A 21,313-nucleotide genomic window follows, 5' to 3' on the forward strand; every position below is an offset into this window, starting at 1 on the left:
CTCAAAATCCACTCGCTTGTTCTAGATCCTTTGACCGAATAAGTCTCGTGGATTGAAACGGGTCTACTGGATGCACGTTCAGGAACCCGAGAGGTCAGGGGACCCTTTCTTATGGTCACCGGAAGACAAAGCAACCACAAAGAGACCCTAAATTACCGCAAGAAGACAGAACATTTTTGTCGATGTTATACTTGGGTGAGTGTTGTCCCCCATTTCCTGTCTTTTTACAAAGCTAATGGTTGCAGTCAGCTTGAATTACTGTCAGCATTGCATGGCTGTAGCTTCTTATTTACCAGAGTGTGACATCAGCTTATTTTCTCATCTAACTCTTGGCAGCAAATTCTTTTATTCCTTTAAGGCCAGCACAACTTGTGCACTACATTTTAAATTCATAACTGCTTGAATATTTCAGCCCTTCGTCATTGTCCTGGTTTCACAGTCAAATCAAACCCCCAAATATTCACACGCACTGGACAGAGAGAGCCATCCACTTACTCCAAACCATCTTATTTTATTGTTCAAATCGGCTCTAATTTATGTTACATCTTTTTAAAATACTGAAAACTGACTACAGAGGCTACAGCATTGGTAGAAGTAAATAAAACACACACAGTATGAGGCCATTATTTATTTTACAGATGGCAGATCAGACCCTGCCAGAGAGCAAAGGCACAGTTCCAGGTTGAGAGAGTGACTTTTTCTTGACCTTAAAAGAGGATGTCAAACACAGGGAGCACATCTGAGAGCGCAAACTAGTGCACAACCTACAGAAACTTAATACAGTACATCAACAGGGTTTGGAAACACTGTACATGACCACAGTATGTTTGCATTTTCTGCTTATCGTGTTGATAGTTGCCAGTGCTTTTCAGATACATATTATCGGCAATATGTAATCTGCCCTCTCAGATACAGCTTTGTTCTGACAATCAAATCATACCAACAATACTGACCAATATGGCCACTTACTGATATGACAATCATTTGAAATGTGTGTGATTCAGGTAGTGTAATGTGTGTGAAGCTTTTCCTATTAACCTCTTGCATATAGTGGTGAGGATGTAAATGTAAATATACACCTCCTGATTTTGTTTACAGAGCACCAATATTTTCCCCCAAGTCCTAAAAAGTTTCTCACAGCTTTTACAGTTAGAAACATGAGCAAGCAGCGGGCTGGGAAGAAATTCAGAAATCTGGAGCCACGATTAAACATCAACAAAATCAGGGAGTGCATCTCCATGTGTCGCTTTTAGCGGAGTGGTAAATGACAGTTTTAAATAAACAGTGAGGAGAGATGGTGAAATATGACAAATAACATCTGCTTGGCAGGCTACCGAAGTCATCACCACAGGGTACCACTGCAGTTCATTTGAATGTGGACTCAATACACAGAAAAAAATCCCACAGCGAGTGCCTTTCGATAGTGTTAATGTGGAAACTGTCTGGGTGTGTTTCACAGAGGAATGTTGGCGTGTTTCTTCCAGGGGTTGACTTGCTTCTTGCTGGCCAGCACATCCAGATCTCTGCAGATCTTCCTGCGAGTGGTGGACGGCTCGATGATGTCATCCACAAAACCTAAAAAAAAATTAACATTTGGTCAGTCAGAGAGAAGTGTGTAATGTATTACATTAGTTTTCTTGATGGCGGATTTCTGGAGACAAAATAAATGAGAAAGTATACCTCTAACAGCAGCTGGGAAGGGGTTGGCAAACTTTTCCACGTATTCAGCCTCTGCCTCCGCCTGGTTGTCCTTCCCTCTGAAGATAATCTGAACAGCACCCTGAGAAAAGAGAGAATAGAACATTCACACTGTTGAATCAAAAAAAGAGAGAGAGAGCAAGAGATAAACAAACAAACGAACAAAGAATGTGTTTGTACCTTGGCACCCATGACAGCAACCTCAGCTGAGGGCCAGGCGTAGTTCACATCTCCTCTCAGGTGTTTGGAGCTCATCACATCGTAAGCTCCTCCATACGCCTGGGAAACGCACACAAACACAGTGTACTCAATATATATAATATATATATATATATATATATATATAAAATGGGTCTTTCCTGTGAAGCACATGCAGGACGTGTTCTGTTGAGAGTCACTCACTGGTAGCTACTTAGCATGGTTTAGCTTCTAACATAAGATCTTAATGAAGTTTAGATGTTGACCAAAACTTTTCACTCTTAACTTCTCCTCCAGTTGATATGATTTTCTGCATCTGTCTCTCCTCATTTTGTTCACTCACACACCTTTCTGGTAATGATGGTTATTTTTGGGACGGTGGCCTCTGCAAAAGCAAACAGCAGTTTGGCTCCATGTCTAATGATGCCTCCGTACTCCTGAGCGGTACCTGTTGACAACCATCACAGCAGTTATGTAGTGGGTTTGAGTGTGCACTATCGCTTCAATGCAAAGATAATTTCTGCTACCACTGTCTCTTTATTTCTTTTCCCCGACCCTGCAGCTAAATCTTTTAGTACTTGTTGTGCAGGTGGATCATTACATCTGTGGACAAGACACCACATTTAGACAAAAGCATTCTGCTAAACTAGAGTATGGCTGATTGATGGATTACTCCGTGCATGTAAACGTAGCCAGTGTGAGACTGTGAGGAATACCTGGCAGGAAGCCTGGCACGTCCACAAAGGTGATGATGGGAATGTTGAAAGCATCACAGAAGCGTACGAAGCGAGCTCCCTTCACTGAGGAGTTAATGTCCAAACAACCTAATGCACAAGACAGAAATTATTAATCAGCCAGCAATAACCTTCCCAATTTATTTTTTAGCGGTTGCATATAGGATAAAAAGAGAAACAATAAAAAATGATGAAAACAAACTATTTGATTACTTTCTTTACTCACCAGAAGCCACTTTGGGCTGGTTACCCACAATGCCCACAGTGCGTCCATTCATGCGGGCGAATCCCACCACAATGTTCTTGGCATAGTTGGGCATGATCTCAAAGAACTCCCTCTCATCCACTATCTGAACAGATGCAAGAAGAAAAGAAACTATTACTACTGGCAGAAATTACATGAGATGTACAGTGGTTGCACACATCAGCATGTGAGAGTGTGTGTGGTGTGTGTGGGTGTGTGTGTGTGTGTGTGTGTGTATGTGTACACATACTGCCTGAATGATGTCTAACATGTCATAGGCTTTGGTCGACTCAAATGGGACAATGGTGTCCAGTGAGGGTACCAGACGATCACTGAAAAAGGAAAGGAGATGTCAGACGTGAGGTAAAAATCTCATAAAGAAAGGTGATTGGTTGTTCAGTGATGTGGAGGTAAAGGTGATTGGTTACCTGGGGTCGTGACACTCCCTGAATGGGGGCGGGATCCTGATTGCTGAGTGGCAAGAAGTTGAAGAACTCTCGCAGGTTGAGGAGGGCCTCCACGTCATTCTCAAATGCATGATGAGCCACACCTGAGAACAAGACAGGAAATGCTTTTCAGGACAGGATTTTTTAATCCTATGGATCTTGGAATTTAAGAACTCCATTGATTTGCATGTGAAAAGAAACTCAACTCTTCAACAAAACAAGACAAGAAAAATAAAAGCTTTTACATGCAAACTAACCAGACACAGAGGTGTGAGTTTTGGCTCCACCAAGCTCCTCTTGAGTCACGTCTTCGTTGGTGACGGACTTTACGACATCAGGTCCAGTGATGAACAGGTATGACGTGTCCTACACACACACACAAACACACGTTCAGAAACTAGCATTCTGGAAATACTAACACATTTTGGTTGTCTTATAGCTAAAACAAAATGGAAAAAGTGAACAATTGTTGTTTATTGTGTCAGCTGTATTTGTGGTTAATACCTTAACCATGAAGGTGAAATCTGTCAAAGCGGGGGAGTAGACAGCCCCTCCTGCACAGGGACCCATGATGAGGGAGATCTGAGGGACAACTCCTGAAGCCATCACATTCCTCTGAAAAGGTGAAACATTTTCCAGTGTTTTAAAAACGTAAAGCTGCTGCCATGTGCTTCTCAAAATGTTAACACTGGGGATAATCTTAACTCTACAAAAATGCTAGGTGCTTACAGTGCTGAACACATACTGAGTAAAGATCTTGAATTTTGATTAGTGTGATTTTGATTTTAAGATTTCAGTCAATAAGCAGTGACGTGCAAAGACTACACAAAATGACCACACCAAGAATATATCTGCATATCCAGCCAGAGACTCCACTCCTTCCTGGATCCGAGCTCCTCCAGAGTCATTCAGTCCGATAACCGGGGCTCCGACCGTCATCGCCTGGTCCATGATCTGAGCACAGAACATTTAAGGGTAGCTAGTACATTAAAAAATAGGAAAAACCGCTGTCAAAATACAAATGGGCTACATAATATTCTCAGAGCGCACAAGGAATGTTTGACCCAGAAAAAGACACGTTTACTGCCAGTATTTCAGCATTTTACCAAACTAGCGTGCATGGTTCATACACACACAGGCACGGATATATTAACACACACTTCAGTATCTGAGTTATGTTTCAAAATATGAAATAGCTGTAATGTCTCTGTTGGTTTCACTAACCTACCTTACAGATCTTCTGTGCGTGAGCTCCAGACAGACTGCCGCCAAACACTGTGAAGTCCTGAGGGAAACAGAACAGGATAAGATGGGAATATTAAACAAGTGAAACAGAGCTGCTCTGTATTTCAAAAAGTCTGAACTCTCGACAATATAATTATGTATTGTGTAAGCGTTGTACCTGACTGAATACATAGACTAGTCGGCCATTGATCCTGCCTCGGCCTGTCACGACGCTGTCACCTGGGAACTAAGACCAAGAGACAGTAAAATGTCAAACCAAGGAGGAAGGAACTGCTGCAAATGTTAAAAAAGGACTATGTGTATGTATGACCATGTCCCGTTACCTTGTTTCTGTCCTGCTCCATGCCAAAGTCGGAGCAGCGATGCTCCACAAACATGTCCGTCTCCACGAAGGAATCAGGGTCCAGCAGCAGCTCCACTCGCTCCCTGGCTGTCAGTTTACCCTGCAACACATACACCCAGTTACTACAGATTTATGAGAACAGCGCAATGCAGTTATGCAATATGACAATACACTATACATGACACTGTATAAATTTGTCTATGCCCGTGCTGTGTTAAGACATTTATGGTCAATGTTGGAAATCACTAAGTAGACCTGTTTTATGGCAATATTTAGAGATGCACTGATCCAACATTTTCTCTCCAGATACAGCTTTCAATACCTAAATTCAGAGTCTCTGCTGATGCCAAATATTAATCCAATACTAAATCTGCCATGAGGCCAGGGATTGAAATGAATATGTCCTGTTAGAAATTGCACAGACCTGATTTAATCAATTTGCTCTCCTTAACTACCTAGTTGATTCTATCTAGCAAAACAAAGTAACATCTGATTATCTGTGTAACTGTTACATTAACTGGTAACAGCATTTATGATCATCTATAGTATCTTCTAGGCAATTTAAATTTTAGTTGGGGCCTATAGAGGAACTATGGGAATATGTTTTTGAATTTCTTGTTGAACCTGGACTCTTTAGCTTTAACTTCTACCTGAAGTTTGCAGATGATTAGTGCCTTGCTCAAGGGCACTGAGAGGTGGATGTTGCAGAAATTCTCTACTGTGCCACTGAGCAACACCCAACCCAAGCTAGGCTAAAAAGTTGGTTGGTGAAGGTCACTTAAAGGGGGGGTTATCCGGCAGCAACCACTGACTTAGTGCCTTTGAGCCAGGCATTTCACCTATCAATCACTCCGACTGTTAATGTTATTAAAGCAAGTTAGACTGAAAACCCGCGCACATGCTCAAGTAAATGCATGTTAGTATAAAGATAAACGTTGTTAATGTTAGCTGATTTTTACCCTTTTGTGTTGTGCATCTATTCTCTTCTGACCTCCCCCGATTAGCGCCGCCTTCCGTTTCTTGTCAATCCTCTCCTTAACGGACAGGTGGCTGACCGAATACCAGCGGCTGTCCCGTAGCAGACTCGTCTGTGGTACTGAAGCAGCAACTGCGCCATGTTTCACCTGCGCCAAACTCCTGAAGGATACCCTCAACCCGCTTAAGAATCCACAGCTGCTTCGAGCCACACTGAAGGCCGCCATCATTGCTCTGCGTGTTCTCGGATGACAGCGGTCGGGGAGTGAAAGGCAGAGATTTGAGCCAATAGCGAATGGGGGGCGAGCTCTCACAGCCAACCAGAAAGGAAGAATGTGTGGCTTAGGGTGATGGGCGGGACCTAAAGGGGATCATGTTTTCCTGTTTGAAAGTCGAAGTATTGGGACATTTTCCCCTGAATTTAATTCGTCAGGTAGACCCTCCTCTCAGCTTGTGGCCTCTCTCGCTATTTGGCAGTCCTCAACCCCAAACATTGCCCTAACTGGTCTTAATGTATACGGAAATGCGTATATGGTAAGAACGGTTGGGGATCTGGGTATAAGTGCTGCCTGACAGGTGTAACAAAGGGTAAAATACCAAGAAACATACTGTATTTGAGACATGTTCCATGCTACAAGCCTAAATTAAAGTTAGAATAGTAGCCTACATAAGGTTATTCTAAATGCTGTACAAACTTGTACTGTATATATTACTTTTACAAACGCATTCTATTGTAATAAGTGGATAGCACTATCGAATGCAGATCAGTAATCTATTGAATTAAGAGCATGTTAAAACAAGTGTTCTTGGCCATTGGCCTGTACATTGAACACTGATTTGTGAATATGCTGGTGATGCCATTCACAGTTCTTTCACTTTCGCAGAGGTTATGAAAAATACCACAGTGTAAAAATACTCCAGTATAAGTAAAAGTCGTGCATTCAAAATCCCTTCTCAAATTGAAGTAGGCCTATGTAAATGAAATCTGAAAAATGTACTTAAAGTGTTAAAAGTAGAAAAAGGTGAATTTAGGACATAGCATCATGTACGTACTTTTTGTATGCACTAACCTTCATTTGTAAAGTAACTAGTTACTAAAACTGTCAAATAATTGTAATGGAGTCAAAAGTACAAAATACTCCCTATGAAATGTAGTTGAGTAGAAGTATAAGATGTAAAGCGTGAAATAAACATACTTGAGTGCTTATCATTCGTAAGTTGTTTATGACAGTGAATAAAGAAAGTGAATGAGGATACAAGACGACGCTGTGAAGCCTTCGTACACTACGGTAACCAGGGTAACTAGGGGAAGTCTCGCGTGATGATCATGCCTGTCCAGAGGGGTTGATGCGAGGAAAAGTGGAAAATCGAATGCTTGATGCATTTGTAAAACGGCTACTTAGCTATGTTTCGGTCACCGCTCGCCAAGTATTACAGTAAAACGTATCAAAATCGCAAGATTTCTGTTTATAGCTTGCATTTCCCTCCTGTGCGTGAGGTATAAGGCGTCTGTAGGGTTAGTGATACGGTGGATTTTTCGCTAGCTAATTTGGCTAGCCATGCTAACGCTAGCTGGTTAGCTTTGTTTACATCAAGTGCGCGCCTGTTAGCTAATTGCTAATCAAACAAATTTGCGATCTTAGCGGCAGCTCGTCGTTAAGTTAGACATCGACGAGGAGGCAGCGTTGGACAGTAAACTGGCTCTATGGCAAACACCGACCATCTCTCGTGTAAAACGTTTCGCTGATGTCGTGAGCTTAACGCTAGCTACATAATGCTAACCTTTTGATCATGGGTTGTCTGATCATCTGATTCACTGTTAGCTGTTAGGCAACGTTAGGAATAATGTGAATAATTATAGCATAGGGTCGATTTTTTCCGAATCAACAGAGACTTTAATTGTGATCTGACAGATCTCGATGGTGAATAGTAACGACTCCGAACTAGTGATGCTAACTTTAGCTAGCCACCTGCCGAGCTAACGTTGTGCGCGTTTATTGATAACCGCTTCACCATGTTCGTTTTCTATTATTCTGTCTATTATTAATTCATACGTCTGCATTGACACGCTGGAGTGACTGACTGTTGCCCCGCCAGGCCAGTTTATATTTCCTCCATCCACCCTGAGACTGAGGCTATCTTTAGGTTAGTCGCCGCGAGTGGCTGGATTTTTTTCCCCCGGGCCGTTTTTCCCCGAGGCTGCGGAGTGCACCGCTATGAACCCCGTTAATGCAACCGCTCTGTACGTGTCCGCCAGCCGGGCCGTGCTGCAGTGTGACCCACGGCAGCCTAACACCTTCGCAGAGATGTACAAGCTACTGCCTTTCTTCCGTCAGTCCCTCGCATGCCTTGTCTGTGGTAAGCATCCTGAAAACATCAGTGTATGATTGCCATACACAGCAATCGTTGTTATATTGTTCTGTGTCACCTCATTGCAAGATTATCATCGATTTCCTACCGCAGATCAGTTTCACTGTACTAAACTGAATGAGTGTTTCATAACCTTACTATTCACATTGACTGAAGTGTCCGTGGGCGTGCGTGTGCTCGCAGCAGTTGACACGATTTGTCGTGCTCACCACCGTGGTCTCCTTAGCAACCGAGGCTGAGCCCCAGTCATCTGTCCTCTTGTCAAGACAGATGACTCCTCTGTTGTTGTGCCTACTGCAGAGCCATGTGTTTCCTATTCATGCTTTATTTACTCACCCTGCTTGGCTAGTGGAATATCAACACAGGGCCAGCTTGCATTTAGAGATGAGCAATATTTGTAAAGTGATATATGATAATATTTCTGACCTCTGCTGATTATCTGATGTTATTTTTGGCATGATGTAAGCAGGAATAATCAGTGGTTTGAACATAATGATTTAATCAGGTTCCTTGTTTATTTCAATAAACTGGGACACATAAGTACAGAGAGAGTCCAAAACACACAGTTTAGAAACAATTAAAATCCTAGATGAGTCCTAAATTATGTTAATATTATTGATCTCCCTGCTCTGTTTTAAATACATCTTTTTATAGGGCTAAAGCTGCATTTGTTTGTATTTTTGACTTTTGTTCAGAAAAAACAAGATACTTGAAGAAATCACCTTAGGTTCTGCCAAATTATGATAGGCATCTTTCTTTGTTTTCTAATATTTAACAGACCAGTGGTTAATCAGGAATATGAGCATCATATTAATTGATTCTAATGGTAATTATAACCATTTCCATAGAAGCATGACAGTGAATGGAAATGGCTTTAAATGACTCCAGCTAGTTCATTGTACCTCTGTGCATTGCTGCGTTAAGTGCATAAACAAATAGATTAAGGCTCCCTCTTGTTTTTGTTTCAGGTAAACTGCTCCAGGATCCAATTTCCCCATCGCACTCAGAGTGTCAGCATTATGTCTGCTTGGGCTGTAAAGGCCAGAAGATGCAGATAAGGCCGTCATGCGGTCGCTGTAAGGACTCTTCCTGCTTCCAGGAGAACAAACAGCTCTCCTTGCTAGTTCAGTGCTACAGGAAGCTCTGCCTCTATGTAACTCATTCGCCATTGCTGCAGTTGGTCAGCAGCCATGTGGGAGGATCTCCAGAGGTAATGGCCTTGCTAGAGGAGGTGCTGATGTCACATGAAGAGGAAATGGAGACAGAGGACCCGAGTCTAGTGCAGGAAGATGTGAATCCCTCTGCCCCTGAGTCACTTACCCCCACAGAGGCACCACCTGTTCCTGCAGAGCTCTCAGCTGTGCCCCAGAGCTCATCCTCTGGCCCTCCATGTTCCAATGGACCGCAGGAATGCAATGGAGAAGTGCTTGAAGATCTGGATCCCTCTTCTCCTGAGCTGGAAGTATGTGAGCTGGTAGAGGAGCAGCCACAGGCAGGCCTGTCTGTTTCCAGTACTGGTTGTGGTGGTCTGGAACTGAGTCTGACCACTGGACCTTTAGCCCCAACTCCAGGCACTGTGTGCTCACTCAGGGATGGGGAATCTAGCAGCAGGGAGCTGGAGGAGGGGGAGGTTTTGCTCCTAAGTGTGGAGGAGGTGTTACAGACTTTGGATCCCCTTCAGCCCAGTCGAGATTCTCCACACACACATCCAGACAGGACGCATTCTCATACACACATAGCCACGGACAGAGCACACGCTCAAATGTACATACAGCTGGATGCAGCTCATAACTACACACAAATTCAAACAGACAGGACTAACACAGTGGCAAGCCATGGTGCTCATATACACACATCCTCCTTCGATCCTCCTCCGACCTCCAAGCCCCCGCCAGTCCGCCTTAACCGTAAACGATCTCATTCAGAGAGTGATAGGGAAAAGGTGAAACCCCTCCCTATCACCTCCATCCTACAGGGCTCATCCTCACATGTTCACACTCCAAACCCCTCTCATACACTGCACACACAACCACCCACGCCCTCCTTAACTGTACCAGCGCACACATACTCATCCCTCCCCAACGGGGCGCCTCCTAAGCCCAGCCGCCCTGCTCCCAACCACAGTAAAGGTGCCAGGAAGCATGTGGACCCAGGCCCTAAGAAGCCGCACACTAAGGCCCGTAGTGGTGGAGGCTCAAAGACCAAGGACCGAAGCAAAGACCAGCGGTTGATGTCAGGCTGCCTGGTGCCCCCAGCACCTGTAAGGCCTCCATATAAGAAGCCAGTGGAGAAGAAGGGCTGCAAGTGTGGCAGGGCCACCCAGAATCCCTCTGTACTGACCTGCAGGGGGCAACGCTGCCCCTGTTATTCAAACCGCAAGGTGAGGATATGATCATTGCATGTATGGGATTTTTGGGGCAACATTTTTTAAATGATTTTACAGACAGCTGATATTGTCTTTTTTAATTTGGACTTTATTAAGTGTAATATCATCATCTGATTGGATGTAGATTATTCTTGGTTATTTTAAACGTTTTATTTATTCGTGTATTTATTTAATGTCGTTTATTTGACATTGGTGTGATGCAAATAGACAAATCTCCTCATCAGTTTCCCTCATCATCTCTCTCAGGCGTGCTTGGATTGTATCTGTCGAGGTTGCCAGAACTCCTACATGGCCAACGGTGAGAAGAAGCTCGAGGCCTTCGCCGTGCCAGAGAAAGCCTTGGAACAGACGCGGCTCACGCTCGGCATCAACCTCACCAGCATCACGGCGGCCGCGGCGCTCCGCAACCCGGCAACCACCAGCATCCGAGCAAACACCCTCCTCAACGTGGCCACAGGCAACGGGAACCCCCGTGACCACAGCCTTCCTGTCCCCCAGTCCCCCGCAAGAGCCCAACTACGAGGACAGCCTGGAGCTGCTGATTGGTTGAGAGGCTAGGACTCCAAAACAAAAAACAAAACTAAAAAACAGACAGCTCGGTGCTGATTGAATGTGACAGCTGATCATTGTGTCTGTCAAGACAACCTGTACCCTCCCCCCCTTTCCACAGGGGAGATAATCTAAGGCAGCTATGGGTCTGTCCTGTCCTGTAACCTGCTCTTCTTCTGTGTTGGAAAATGCTGAGTAGTAAGACTAGCATGGGTGTGCCAAAGCCTCCTGTATTGTGCCTGTGTGCCCGTGTGTGTTGTTGCCTGTCTGTAGTTAAAACACTTATACTCGGTTCCACAGCTGTTCTGTACTTCAGAGGTGCTTTTTGTTCATAGACCACAGACATACTGTAAGAGGCAATAGGAACCCATACCAGGTTTTGTGTTCTGATAGTGTGTGAGCACAATTATAGATCGAGTGTGTGTGTGTGTGTGTGTGTGCGTGTGCATGTGCGTGTGCGTGTGCATGATTTTTGGTGCATAATCACAACAAACACTGCATCATCATATCTCAGTTACTTGTCACAGCATTTTCCATGTTTGAGTATTACTCCATGTGTGTTTAAGAATAAACGGTATCAGGACGGCCCTTACTAATCCTTAACCTTGTATGTGTTCACACCTTAATTGAATGACTCTTGTGACTAATCTATGGAGAACTTTACACACAAGACTGTATGCCTTTTCTATCTCATTGACTCACTCAATCCAAGTACTGTTGGCTGTTAATGAATTTGTCTTAATGAACTTGACTGATGCAGGCATTGTACAGGCAGCGAGATAATGTCAAAGCACTTGACTGGCTCCACGGTTTCTCTGTATGTGTGTGTCAGAGTGTGTGTGTGCGTGTGTGTGCACGCCTGCTGAGATTTACTGTAATGTCAGCAGGGAGGCGGATGGTGGGTTGTAAGCACTTAGTCTGATTGATTGGCCAAATTACAACTAAAACCATTCTTGGTTACCATAGCAATAGGAGCGCCAACAAGGAGCCTCCCAGCTCTCATGTACACATGCAGTTGTTTACAGTGTTGCCATTTGTTCGACTACAACCATCTTCTAAAATATTACATCGTTATGTTTTGATTATGGGATTGTACATGACTGTGTGTATGTGAGTGTGTGCGTTTAGATAAACTGAAGCCATAGGTTGTCATTAACAAGACAAAATATCCTCTGTGTGTCCATTTTTTCCCCATAGTTGTAATGTCCTGACTGATTAGACACCAACTCAGAGACTATTTTTGATACCAAGTGTTTGAGATTTGGTACCACTGTCTTTGTGTGTGTGTGTGTGTGCGCGTGTGTGCGCGTCCGTGTGCATGCAAGTGTGTGTGTGTGTGTATGTTTTGGTTAAAGCACCTTGAAGCCCTCCTATAACCCAAGAGGCTGTGTATTGTCTGTGTTTGTGTTTACTGTCTCAGCTGTAACTACAACATGTTTGTCAGTCCAGTCATGGTGACCAAAAAAAAAAAAAAAAACAACTCAAGAAGAGAGAGAGGACTCAGGCTGACCAAACAAACATCTTGGTTCTCCACTCATAGACCAGGAAGTAGCCGGTGGATTACAGTGTGATCAGCAAATATGATCTATCTTCCTGCGTGTGTGTGTGTGTATGTGTGTATGTTTCAAAATGTATTTCTTTTGGGCATTACTTGAACCCTGATTAGTTTTTGGTATTGTTTTTTTATGTAAAAACTCTTGTTTGAGGAGTGACTCTTATTATTGCTGAAACATTCACTGCCACAATATGGAAACATGTAATACAACATGAATTAAATGATAGTTTTTTACTTTTTCAGTTTTGTGTCTTTTTTTTTTTTCATGTAGAGGGGGTGTGAATAGCAACACAGAACCAGATCCTGTTAAACCTTAAGAGGATGTAATATGCTTTTTTCCCTTCTTGGAGATGATAGGAAGAATCTGAAAATTGACCTTTTTAATAAAATTGATAATTATTGTTTACTCTTACAAATGTGATAGTGTTTTGTACTGTAAACCACTCTCACTTTCCATTTAATGAAGGCAAAGACTAAAAAAAAATCTGAAAACAGCAGTTATTTTCCCTCATCTCCAATACCACACATTACACTGATCTCCAGCTAAAATCTTGATATCAGTTCAAAATATTAAAACTAGGGAAAAGTACAGTATTTATGTTCTCAAATCAATTTGGGGCGGCTATGGCTCAGGAGGTAGAGCAGTCGCCCACCAACTGGAAGGTCGGTGGTTCGATTCATGGCTCCTCCACTCGACATGCCAAAGTATTCTTGGGCAAGATACTGAACCCCAAGTTGCCTCAGATGTTTGTCATCGGTGTGTGTCTGTGCTAGAAAGCACTATTGCATAGAGGTGCTGTATGAATGTGTGTGTGAATGTGATCTGTAGTGTGAAGCGCTTTGAGTGGTCGAAAAGAGCTATATAAGTACAGTCCATTTACCAAATCTGCAAGCCAATCCTCAAGTTATTAGCATTCATCATCTATGAATGTCTGTACAAGTTTTCATAGCAGTTTATCCAGTAGTTTTTGAGGTGTTGCTATGCTGCCACAATGACTAAGTGCAAGTCAATGCAAAATGTATAACTCTCTATTCTCTTGCATTATTATCATTAACCTGGGTGGAGCAATCTGTAGAGCAACCATTTGTCAATGATTTTATCCAGCCCTGAAGAAAATATAGATACATATTGGTATCCACTGGATATAGAAGTGTAAATGTGTCAGGAAACAGTTTTAAATACTCAGTCCATTCATACTAGATCAGTGTTTCTCTTTAAGACCTCGGGACATCACGATCATTGTCACGCCACACATTCATTCAAGGCGCTGCACAAAGAGGAAATTCAACCATAAGTAGTGTAAACAAAAAAGAAGCTTCAGTCATATTGAATATCTAAAATCTTTTCTTGTGGTGTTTATTCTTTGATACTTGTTTTTAATAAGAGATCAGTATAGTGTCATGTATCCAACACCGCTGTCATTTCCTGGGGATGACAACTCAGCTGATGACTGTTTGACCTGCAGGCAAAACAGCTCACTCTGCTCTCAATAGAAGGCATTCACACACGAGAGCACAACATTTAATCTGCATCTATTGTGCTGCTCCAAAATGCTGTGTGCTCCGAATGCACAACGTAATCTGTGTTTGCTCTCTCGTGCAATACATTCTGTTTGTCTTAAAGACAGAACTAATATCCTGTATGAGGTTTAACTGTGACCAATCAATTGGTCACTGCTGGAGTAAATACACACCAAATGGCTTCCTTCTCCTTGTCATATTGGGCCACTGGGCTTGGTCCAGTCCTGATGAAGTCCTTTACAGTCCCAGCAGTGTGTCTTTCTCCAATCCTGTATCCTCAGACAGCTGCTCATATTATCAAGCAAACCCCTGACATTTGGGTTAACTTCTGTCGAAATCTAAATCAAGTCATCCCAGTCCTGGACACTTGTATCTACGATTGTCTCTCTCCTTAGCCCACCAGGAAGGCCCCAAAGTAGCTTGCCCTCCCGTCCATCTCCATGGCACTGGCGTTGCTGACCGTGATGAAGAGGCGGTCAGCGGGCTGCAGAAAGGCGGTACCAGCCTGATGCAGGGAGAAGAGACCAGGTTCCTGACCTCGAGGCCAGCAGGCACTGCGGGATGATTTCATCAGCAGGATGGGCACTGTGTAGGAACTCATCTGTGGGCCACACCACAAAAACAGAAAGTCATTTCATTATATATTATTATTCTCAATGTCTTTTTTTGATGCATTCAAGGGCAGTCTGAATTTTAAGAGTTGGCTTGCATTCACAAACTGTATGTTATCAGAAAATCATTACCCACAGTAAACTGATTAAATGTGATTCACTTTGTCCAGGTGTGTATTGTTTGTCCAGCCTGACATTATGTTCATATTAGCTCATTTCTGTCCAGGACATGCTTTCCTCAGTAGGGAAAATTGGAAAACACTTTCCCCTCACTGCTCCTGAACGTAGCCCTTGCAAGTCCAGCAGATCCTCCTCTCCTATCAGTCAGGAAATGGGATATTTAAAACACCTGTTAGCTTCGTGGCTTCATCTTGCCCCTGCTATGTGTCGTCCTGTATGTCTCCCCATTCATACATCAAAGGTATGTAGCTTGACACTTTGGGAAAAAGCTGCATTATGATGGGATTGCTAAATGTGGGCACTGTTTTACCTTCTTTGTCAGGGTATTTCAGTGAGGCTTCCTAGTTACTTGTCCTATCACAGTGGTGAGCAGGACCTGGGCAACTGTTAAATTCGTGTTGTTGTACTTGCATTTTGAGCATAATTCTAATTACTTTTAGTACTTTGTCAGTCCTCACCTACTGCTGTTTTTGTTGCCTAGTTGCTGAGCATTTCAACCAACTGCTATCTTTAATTCATTCTGTTAAGTTTGTTTCTAACTCCTTCCTCCATTTTTCTTCAAGTAATTTATTTGGGGCTGAGAACCAGTCTCTGGGAGCGTCCCTTTGCTGTGGCTAAAGGCATGCACAAGTGTTTCATCTGCTTGCTGTGTGAGAGTGTTCAGGTTGCTGTGACTGCACTAGCACTGAGTCAATGATAGCACCCCTTGACATGCCTTAGCATAACCTGCTGCCCCTTTCACCAGCCTCAGCCCACTTAGGTTTAGTTTTGGTGTTGTAACATCAATCTATTAATTGATTCACAATCCCTCTAGCAAAGCTCTGATCATTCAAATGTTACTTCAACTGTCAAACTGTCAGACATTTGAAGCACTGAACAAATCAGAGATGTGGGCAGAGCTTAAAAGGTCTGTTAAACAGTGTTTACACCGGAGAAGGGTCTAAATTAGTCATACTCAAAGATGTATGCATACTTGATATACTTGATTTTGGAGTGTGGTGTTGAACTGTAATGTCCCAAAATGTGATGAACAAACAGAATGGTGCAACAGATGTAATAATGTAAACACATTACCTATCTGATATCATTTTCTGAGTAAAAAAAATTGGAAAGCACATTGAATTTTTTGATATTTCATGCAGAAACAGTACATTAAAATTGGAATAGTGTGCATGATTGATTGAGAATTTTACATGTAGTGAGGACTTTGTACACAGCTGTGGATACTGGTCATTTGTTGGATCAGTGTGTTGCTGTTGGACAGCTTACTCTCAACTCTCTCATGCTACAATGTGCTTGAACATGTTAAGGTTGTATAACATTCCTTGCTCATTACTGTATTACTGCACATTGATTTCATAACAAAATTATGAATAATATTCTCTGTGATGACTTATGTGTCACAACCCGCTTTTAAAGCCAGGTATTGTTCCTTAGTGCCATTCTCAAAGCCTAACCTTCTTGTAGATATACTGGACAAGCTGTGCTCCTTCTTCCTCCTTTGTTTCCCCTGTCTCCCCCTTTGCTTCCCCTTCCTGTCTCCCCTGTGGAAGGGAGTCTGAAGTAGGTTTGTGCGTAGATGTAATAAAGGCCCGCTCTGGGCACCAGCAGCTCTCCTCCTCTCAGCTCCATGTTCTGCAGGAAGGACAGACCTCTCTGTCCCTCCCACGCTCTGATACGCTCCCCCAGGTACCCCCTGCCGCTCTGCGAGCCTGCAACACACACAAATGAGCAGAAACACACACACACACACACAAACACAAGGGTTGAGGCCATTCACTATGATGCAAGGTCATTTGAGATTGCAGGGTGGAGTGTTAGAGTTTATACAGTCACTGCTATTCAAATTAGAAACAAATGTTAGAAAAACTCTCATTCTGTAAATAATGCTTACAGATGTGCCCACAGCTCAGCAGCTGCCCAACAACTGCCTCTCTAATAGACTAAAATAAACTCATGTGTTGGCGTGAAGAAATGTTATGTATTTTCTTTCTGCCATGTTTTTAAAGTCAGCGACAACAGTCACATGGTAAAAAGCACCACAAGTGACAGATGAGCTATATCTAAAAGGGTGTGAATGTCAAAAGGATGAAGGAGATGACAGTCCGTTTAGATTTATGATGTTTTGACACACATTCCTTATGGACAAAATGATCCTTTAAAGCAAAAACTAAAAATCAACATAAAGCCCGCAACAATTTTAATGTGGGCCTAACATATTTTAATAGAGAAAACAAATGCATATTAAGTTATGGAAATAAGTTTTTACTAAATTAATTTTTTTTAATTAGTGCTGAATGAGCAGCTTAACATCAGCTAAAAATCTTGTTTATCATTGATTGATTACAGGAGCAGGAGAGGGCAGTGAAAAACTGCTTTTAGAGTTACTCTACACAATTTGGCAATACTGCAAACATCCAAGTAAAACCGATGGTCTACTGGTCTGTGGTGCATATCATGTAATCTTTCCAGTTTGATTCTGGCTGAGACTTTGTTGCGTGTTATCCCCCTCTCTTTGTTTCCTGTCTTTTTGTACTGTCCACTATCGAATAAAGACCAAAATTCATTTTAAAAAAGCCATTTTAAAAATCAAAGAATCAAATCAAAAAGTCAATTTCAGCATGTGTTTTTCATGTTCATTTGCTGGACAAAGACTAATTAAGACAATGACACAATCAAAAGAAGATGACAGGATGCTCCAGGTTATGCAAACGCAGCTGCACATTAGCAGGTCCTGACAGATATGTAGATGGGAAGACGTTACTGAATCTGAAAGTAGCCTGGGAAGCCTTGAAGCACATTCCTCACCTCTGGCACTAGGGAAGAAACACGGGGCTCATTTCACCTAGGCTTCTCTTACACACCTACTACTTTGAGATCCACAGCACTTGTTATTTAGAATCAAAAGACTCACAATTCCACTCTCACAGATGTCACTTTCCAGAACCACCTCGTCCAGATCCTTGCATACTACATTTTACTTCTACACTACTTTTTATGATACACACCCTCAGCTGTTGGAGACTCTGTGGAGGAGACTGACGCCCGTCACATGGGCAGCAACTTTAGGAAGAGGGACCCCAGGGTTCAGGATAGGCAAGGCTCCCGTCAGCTTATCTGTGAAAAACGCAAGCAGATAAGAAACACAGACACACTGGACGTTTTTAGTGGAAAAAGCCATACTTAAGGCCATTAGCAGTAATTGACAGTCAATGGCGGTAGTGTTCTTACTTCTCATAGCAGAGGATATCTCTTTCTGGAATCTGTCAGCCATCGTCTAAAAAGAAAAACACCCAGAGAGACAGAAGGAAAAAGAGACGTGCACAAGAGAGTGAATGGACCAAAAAGTTAATGTATCTTTTCCTCTACAGTTAACATGACCTTAGGTATCTTTAAATCTAAATTAACAACATCCATAATCTATCAGGGATCTTGTCATCCTATGAATCCTCCAGTTCTCATTTTGGGTCAACAAATATGTTATCCATTGACCTGTAATATCAGTATTCCCCTTTGACTTCCAATCAGTGGTGTCTGAGCAGTTGCATGTAATGTACAAACAATTTCTAGGCGTAATTTCTGAATGTGCTGCAACACTGTGGAGTAATCTTAAAAAATGGCCACTAGGTGTCTAAAAAAGAGTAAATGAACCTTGGTTTACTTTCTCTTGCACATAGAACTGTGTAATTAGGAAAACTGAGTTAAATTAAACAAAAATAAATCAAAACCTTCTCTATGTGGTGGTGGAGATGTTGCGTGACTTGCCAGCAGGGGTTGCTTTTCTTGTCCTCAGCTGCTGAATCTTCGAACCCCGATCGCAGATCTGCGTTTATCAGACAGGACACGCTGCTCCTGGAGAAACTCTCTCGCATCTGTCAATAAGAAAAGACACAAAACGAATTATGCACTTGGGCTGAAACTGACTGACTGATTAGCCTAATCTGCTAATTATTTTCTTGGTAAATAGTTTTTCAATGCAAACTTTTAATCTGGAAAAATTATCAAAAATACTCAAAAAGTATTCTTCCTCCAAGTAATATAGTCCCATGGTTACTTTGAAAAGTATAGGCCAGTAGTAGAGGTGGACATTATTTACTGTATTAATCTGCAATTAACTCTGAAGTGGTCACAGGTGTGTATGAGGTGAGGCGAGTGTTTTAACTGTGTTCCTCAGCCAATCAGAGCTCAGGACTCCATCTATCAACTTTATAAAGGGGTTTTAGCAGCTTTTACTGCCTTGTCATAATGTCTGCTAAAATCTGAAATATGCTGCTTGAGGGTGTCACAACCCCTCAGTCCTAACTGGTCTCATTTCCTCCCATTGTTTTCTGTTATCCACTCACCCAACTTTCTCCTCTCTCATTGTCCTGCGTTAAAAGGAGAAATTCCTGCACGCTTATGTAGGTCTTCTACGCCTTATATAACCAAATAAACATAGAATGTTATTCCTGTGCATTAGTGGAAAGTAGCTAGCTATATCTACTCAAGCACTGTATTACAATTTATACCTCTGCTGCAGGGTCCCAGAGCATTGTGCTTTTCACACCACTACATCCATCTGGCAGCTTTAATCACTAAGTTACTTTGCCAGTCCAAATGAATGAAAATATCATTGACAAATAAATGATGTGTTACAGTAGGCTAAGCTACACAGCACAATATAAAGTAGTAAAAATGAGCCCTGCCTTTACCAGCAGCAATATTAAAGTGATGCTCAGACCTCAACACATCCATCCAGTAAAATACAATATATAATTCTGAAATTAGCCATTCTGCATGGAGGGGACTTTAACCTTTGGTCTTTGGAATATACTGTCATGCCAACACATAGACTTATGTGCTTGTAAACTTTTGAATGCATGACTTTTAGTCGTAGCAGTATTTCTACACTGAGCTAAACTTTGCTGCTTCTTTCTCCACTGCTCCCTGTAGTATTTCATCTCTGTAGGGAACAGAGAGAAGGTCTGTGTCTACTCAAGGGATGTGATAACGCCATTTCAAGGCATGTTTTATCTGATATGATGTTGCCAGACCTTAAATAAACTTTTACAACAGCGACATAGTGTGTGTGTGTGTGTGTGTGTGTGTGTGTGTGTGTGTGTGGTGCCAGTTTCCACTGTCCCATTCTTTAATTCCCATGGCGCCTATTGTAAATTGTGTCAGTAGTAGTGTATCCCTCTAAAGTTAATGGTAAGTTAAGGTTAAGATTTGCCATCATTAAAATATATGTTAAAACCTCCCTTTCCTCAGTCGGTTGGCAGTTAGTTTGATGCACTCAATGTCTGTCAGATTGAGGGCAAGACATACGCATAACTCACCGTGTTAAGGACTTTGTTGAAGTACATAAAACTGACGGCGACAGCGATGGTCTGCAGGAGGACTGCCGCGAGTATGATGAGCCCCAGACACTGGAGAGAGATAGAAATGGCCATATCACAGCGCGAGAAAAGCGCCCAAATAGGTCCGCAGAGAGCGAGGAAATACTTCCAGCAGGCAGGACAAGTCAGATCAAGCTCTGCCACATTTCTGCTTTAGAGAGAGAGAGAGAGAGAGAGAGAGAGAGAGAGAGAGAGAGAGAGAGAGAGAGAGAGAGAGAGCAGCAGTTTGTAGGTGGAGCAGAGAGGAGGTATGGAGGAGGATCACAACAGCCTCAGGATGTCACTGTTATTAGATAGAAACGAGCAGGGAGCTTTAATACTGCAAAATGCAACTTCAGGACGCCTTCAAGTGCTGTCGGAAATGTGGAACTTTGATGTGACTTTCTGATGTACCACTGATGTATAGCTAAATATGTGTGATATTCACTTTCTCCTTTTGTCACTTTCTGTATTGAAAAGATGCTGCGTAATTTAACTGAGGTGTATGACAAGTTATTTTCTTGGCAATTTCAAAGTCCTTTTATGGGCTACTCTGGAGCTTTTGATCATATCACATGAGCTTCATCAGCAAGTGGATAAAGCTCAACTGCAGATGTTCAAACTTTTTTCTGGGGTACTCCAGGACTTATTGACCATGTTAACATGTTCATTATGTTATTAGATAAACTATCATGTGATAATAGTGGGATGAAAACAATCACAATCAAAAGACAGCAACACATAAAAAAAACAAGTTGTGTGTGTGTGTGTGTGTGTGTGTGTGTGTGTGTGTGTGTGTGCTGAGCAGACAGGAGAGTAGCAGTTTTCTGTCCTTTGTAGTAAAACAGAACTATTTTTATTTTTTTCTTTTATCAGGTTAACCCTCAGACCCCCTTTAAAA

General features: G+C 42.4%; 3 protein-coding genes across 3 annotated transcripts; 1 reads left to right on the top strand and 2 right to left on the bottom strand.

Annotated features, from left to right (window-relative positions):
- Window positions 1-613: 613 nt before the first annotated feature.
- pccb (propionyl-CoA carboxylase subunit beta) lies at window positions 614-6,150 on the bottom strand. Its single transcript, XM_018663598.2, is given in 16 exon segments — window positions 614-1,575; window positions 1,681-1,780; window positions 1,879-1,977; window positions 2,244-2,344; window positions 2,613-2,720; window positions 2,857-2,980; window positions 3,125-3,206; window positions 3,303-3,322; window positions 3,324-3,424; window positions 3,578-3,686; window positions 3,825-3,935; window positions 4,161-4,274; window positions 4,549-4,605; window positions 4,723-4,791; window positions 4,889-5,008; window positions 5,868-6,150. Coding segments are annotated over 16 exon segments (1,683 nt in total). The 5' UTR covers window positions 6,114-6,150; the 3' UTR covers window positions 614-1,453.
- Window positions 6,151-7,194: 1,044 nt separating this feature from the next.
- On the top strand, window positions 7,195-12,985 carry msl2a (MSL complex subunit 2a). Its single transcript, XM_018663715.2, is given in 4 exon segments — window positions 7,195-8,241; window positions 9,222-10,633; window positions 10,886-11,104; window positions 11,106-12,985. Coding segments are annotated over 4 exon segments (1,857 nt in total). The 5' UTR covers window positions 7,195-8,099; the 3' UTR covers window positions 11,190-12,985.
- A 1,085-nt stretch (window positions 12,986-14,070) lies between these two features.
- LOC108875098 (TNF superfamily member 10) lies at window positions 14,071-20,693 on the bottom strand. The gene is given in 8 exon segments (XM_018663774.2): window positions 14,071-14,865; window positions 16,513-16,590; window positions 16,592-16,767; window positions 18,064-18,085; window positions 18,087-18,172; window positions 18,287-18,332; window positions 18,784-18,927; window positions 20,374-20,693. Coding segments are annotated over 8 exon segments (876 nt in total). The 5' UTR covers window positions 20,488-20,693; the 3' UTR covers window positions 14,071-14,655.
- Between the last annotated feature and the right edge of the window lie 620 nt (window positions 20,694-21,313).

The sequence above is a fragment of the Lates calcarifer genome, linkage group LG19, assembly GCF_001640805.2.
Source record: "Lates calcarifer isolate ASB-BC8 linkage group LG19, TLL_Latcal_v3, whole genome shotgun sequence".
NCBI lineage: Eukaryota > Metazoa > Chordata > Actinopteri > Centropomidae > Lates > Lates calcarifer.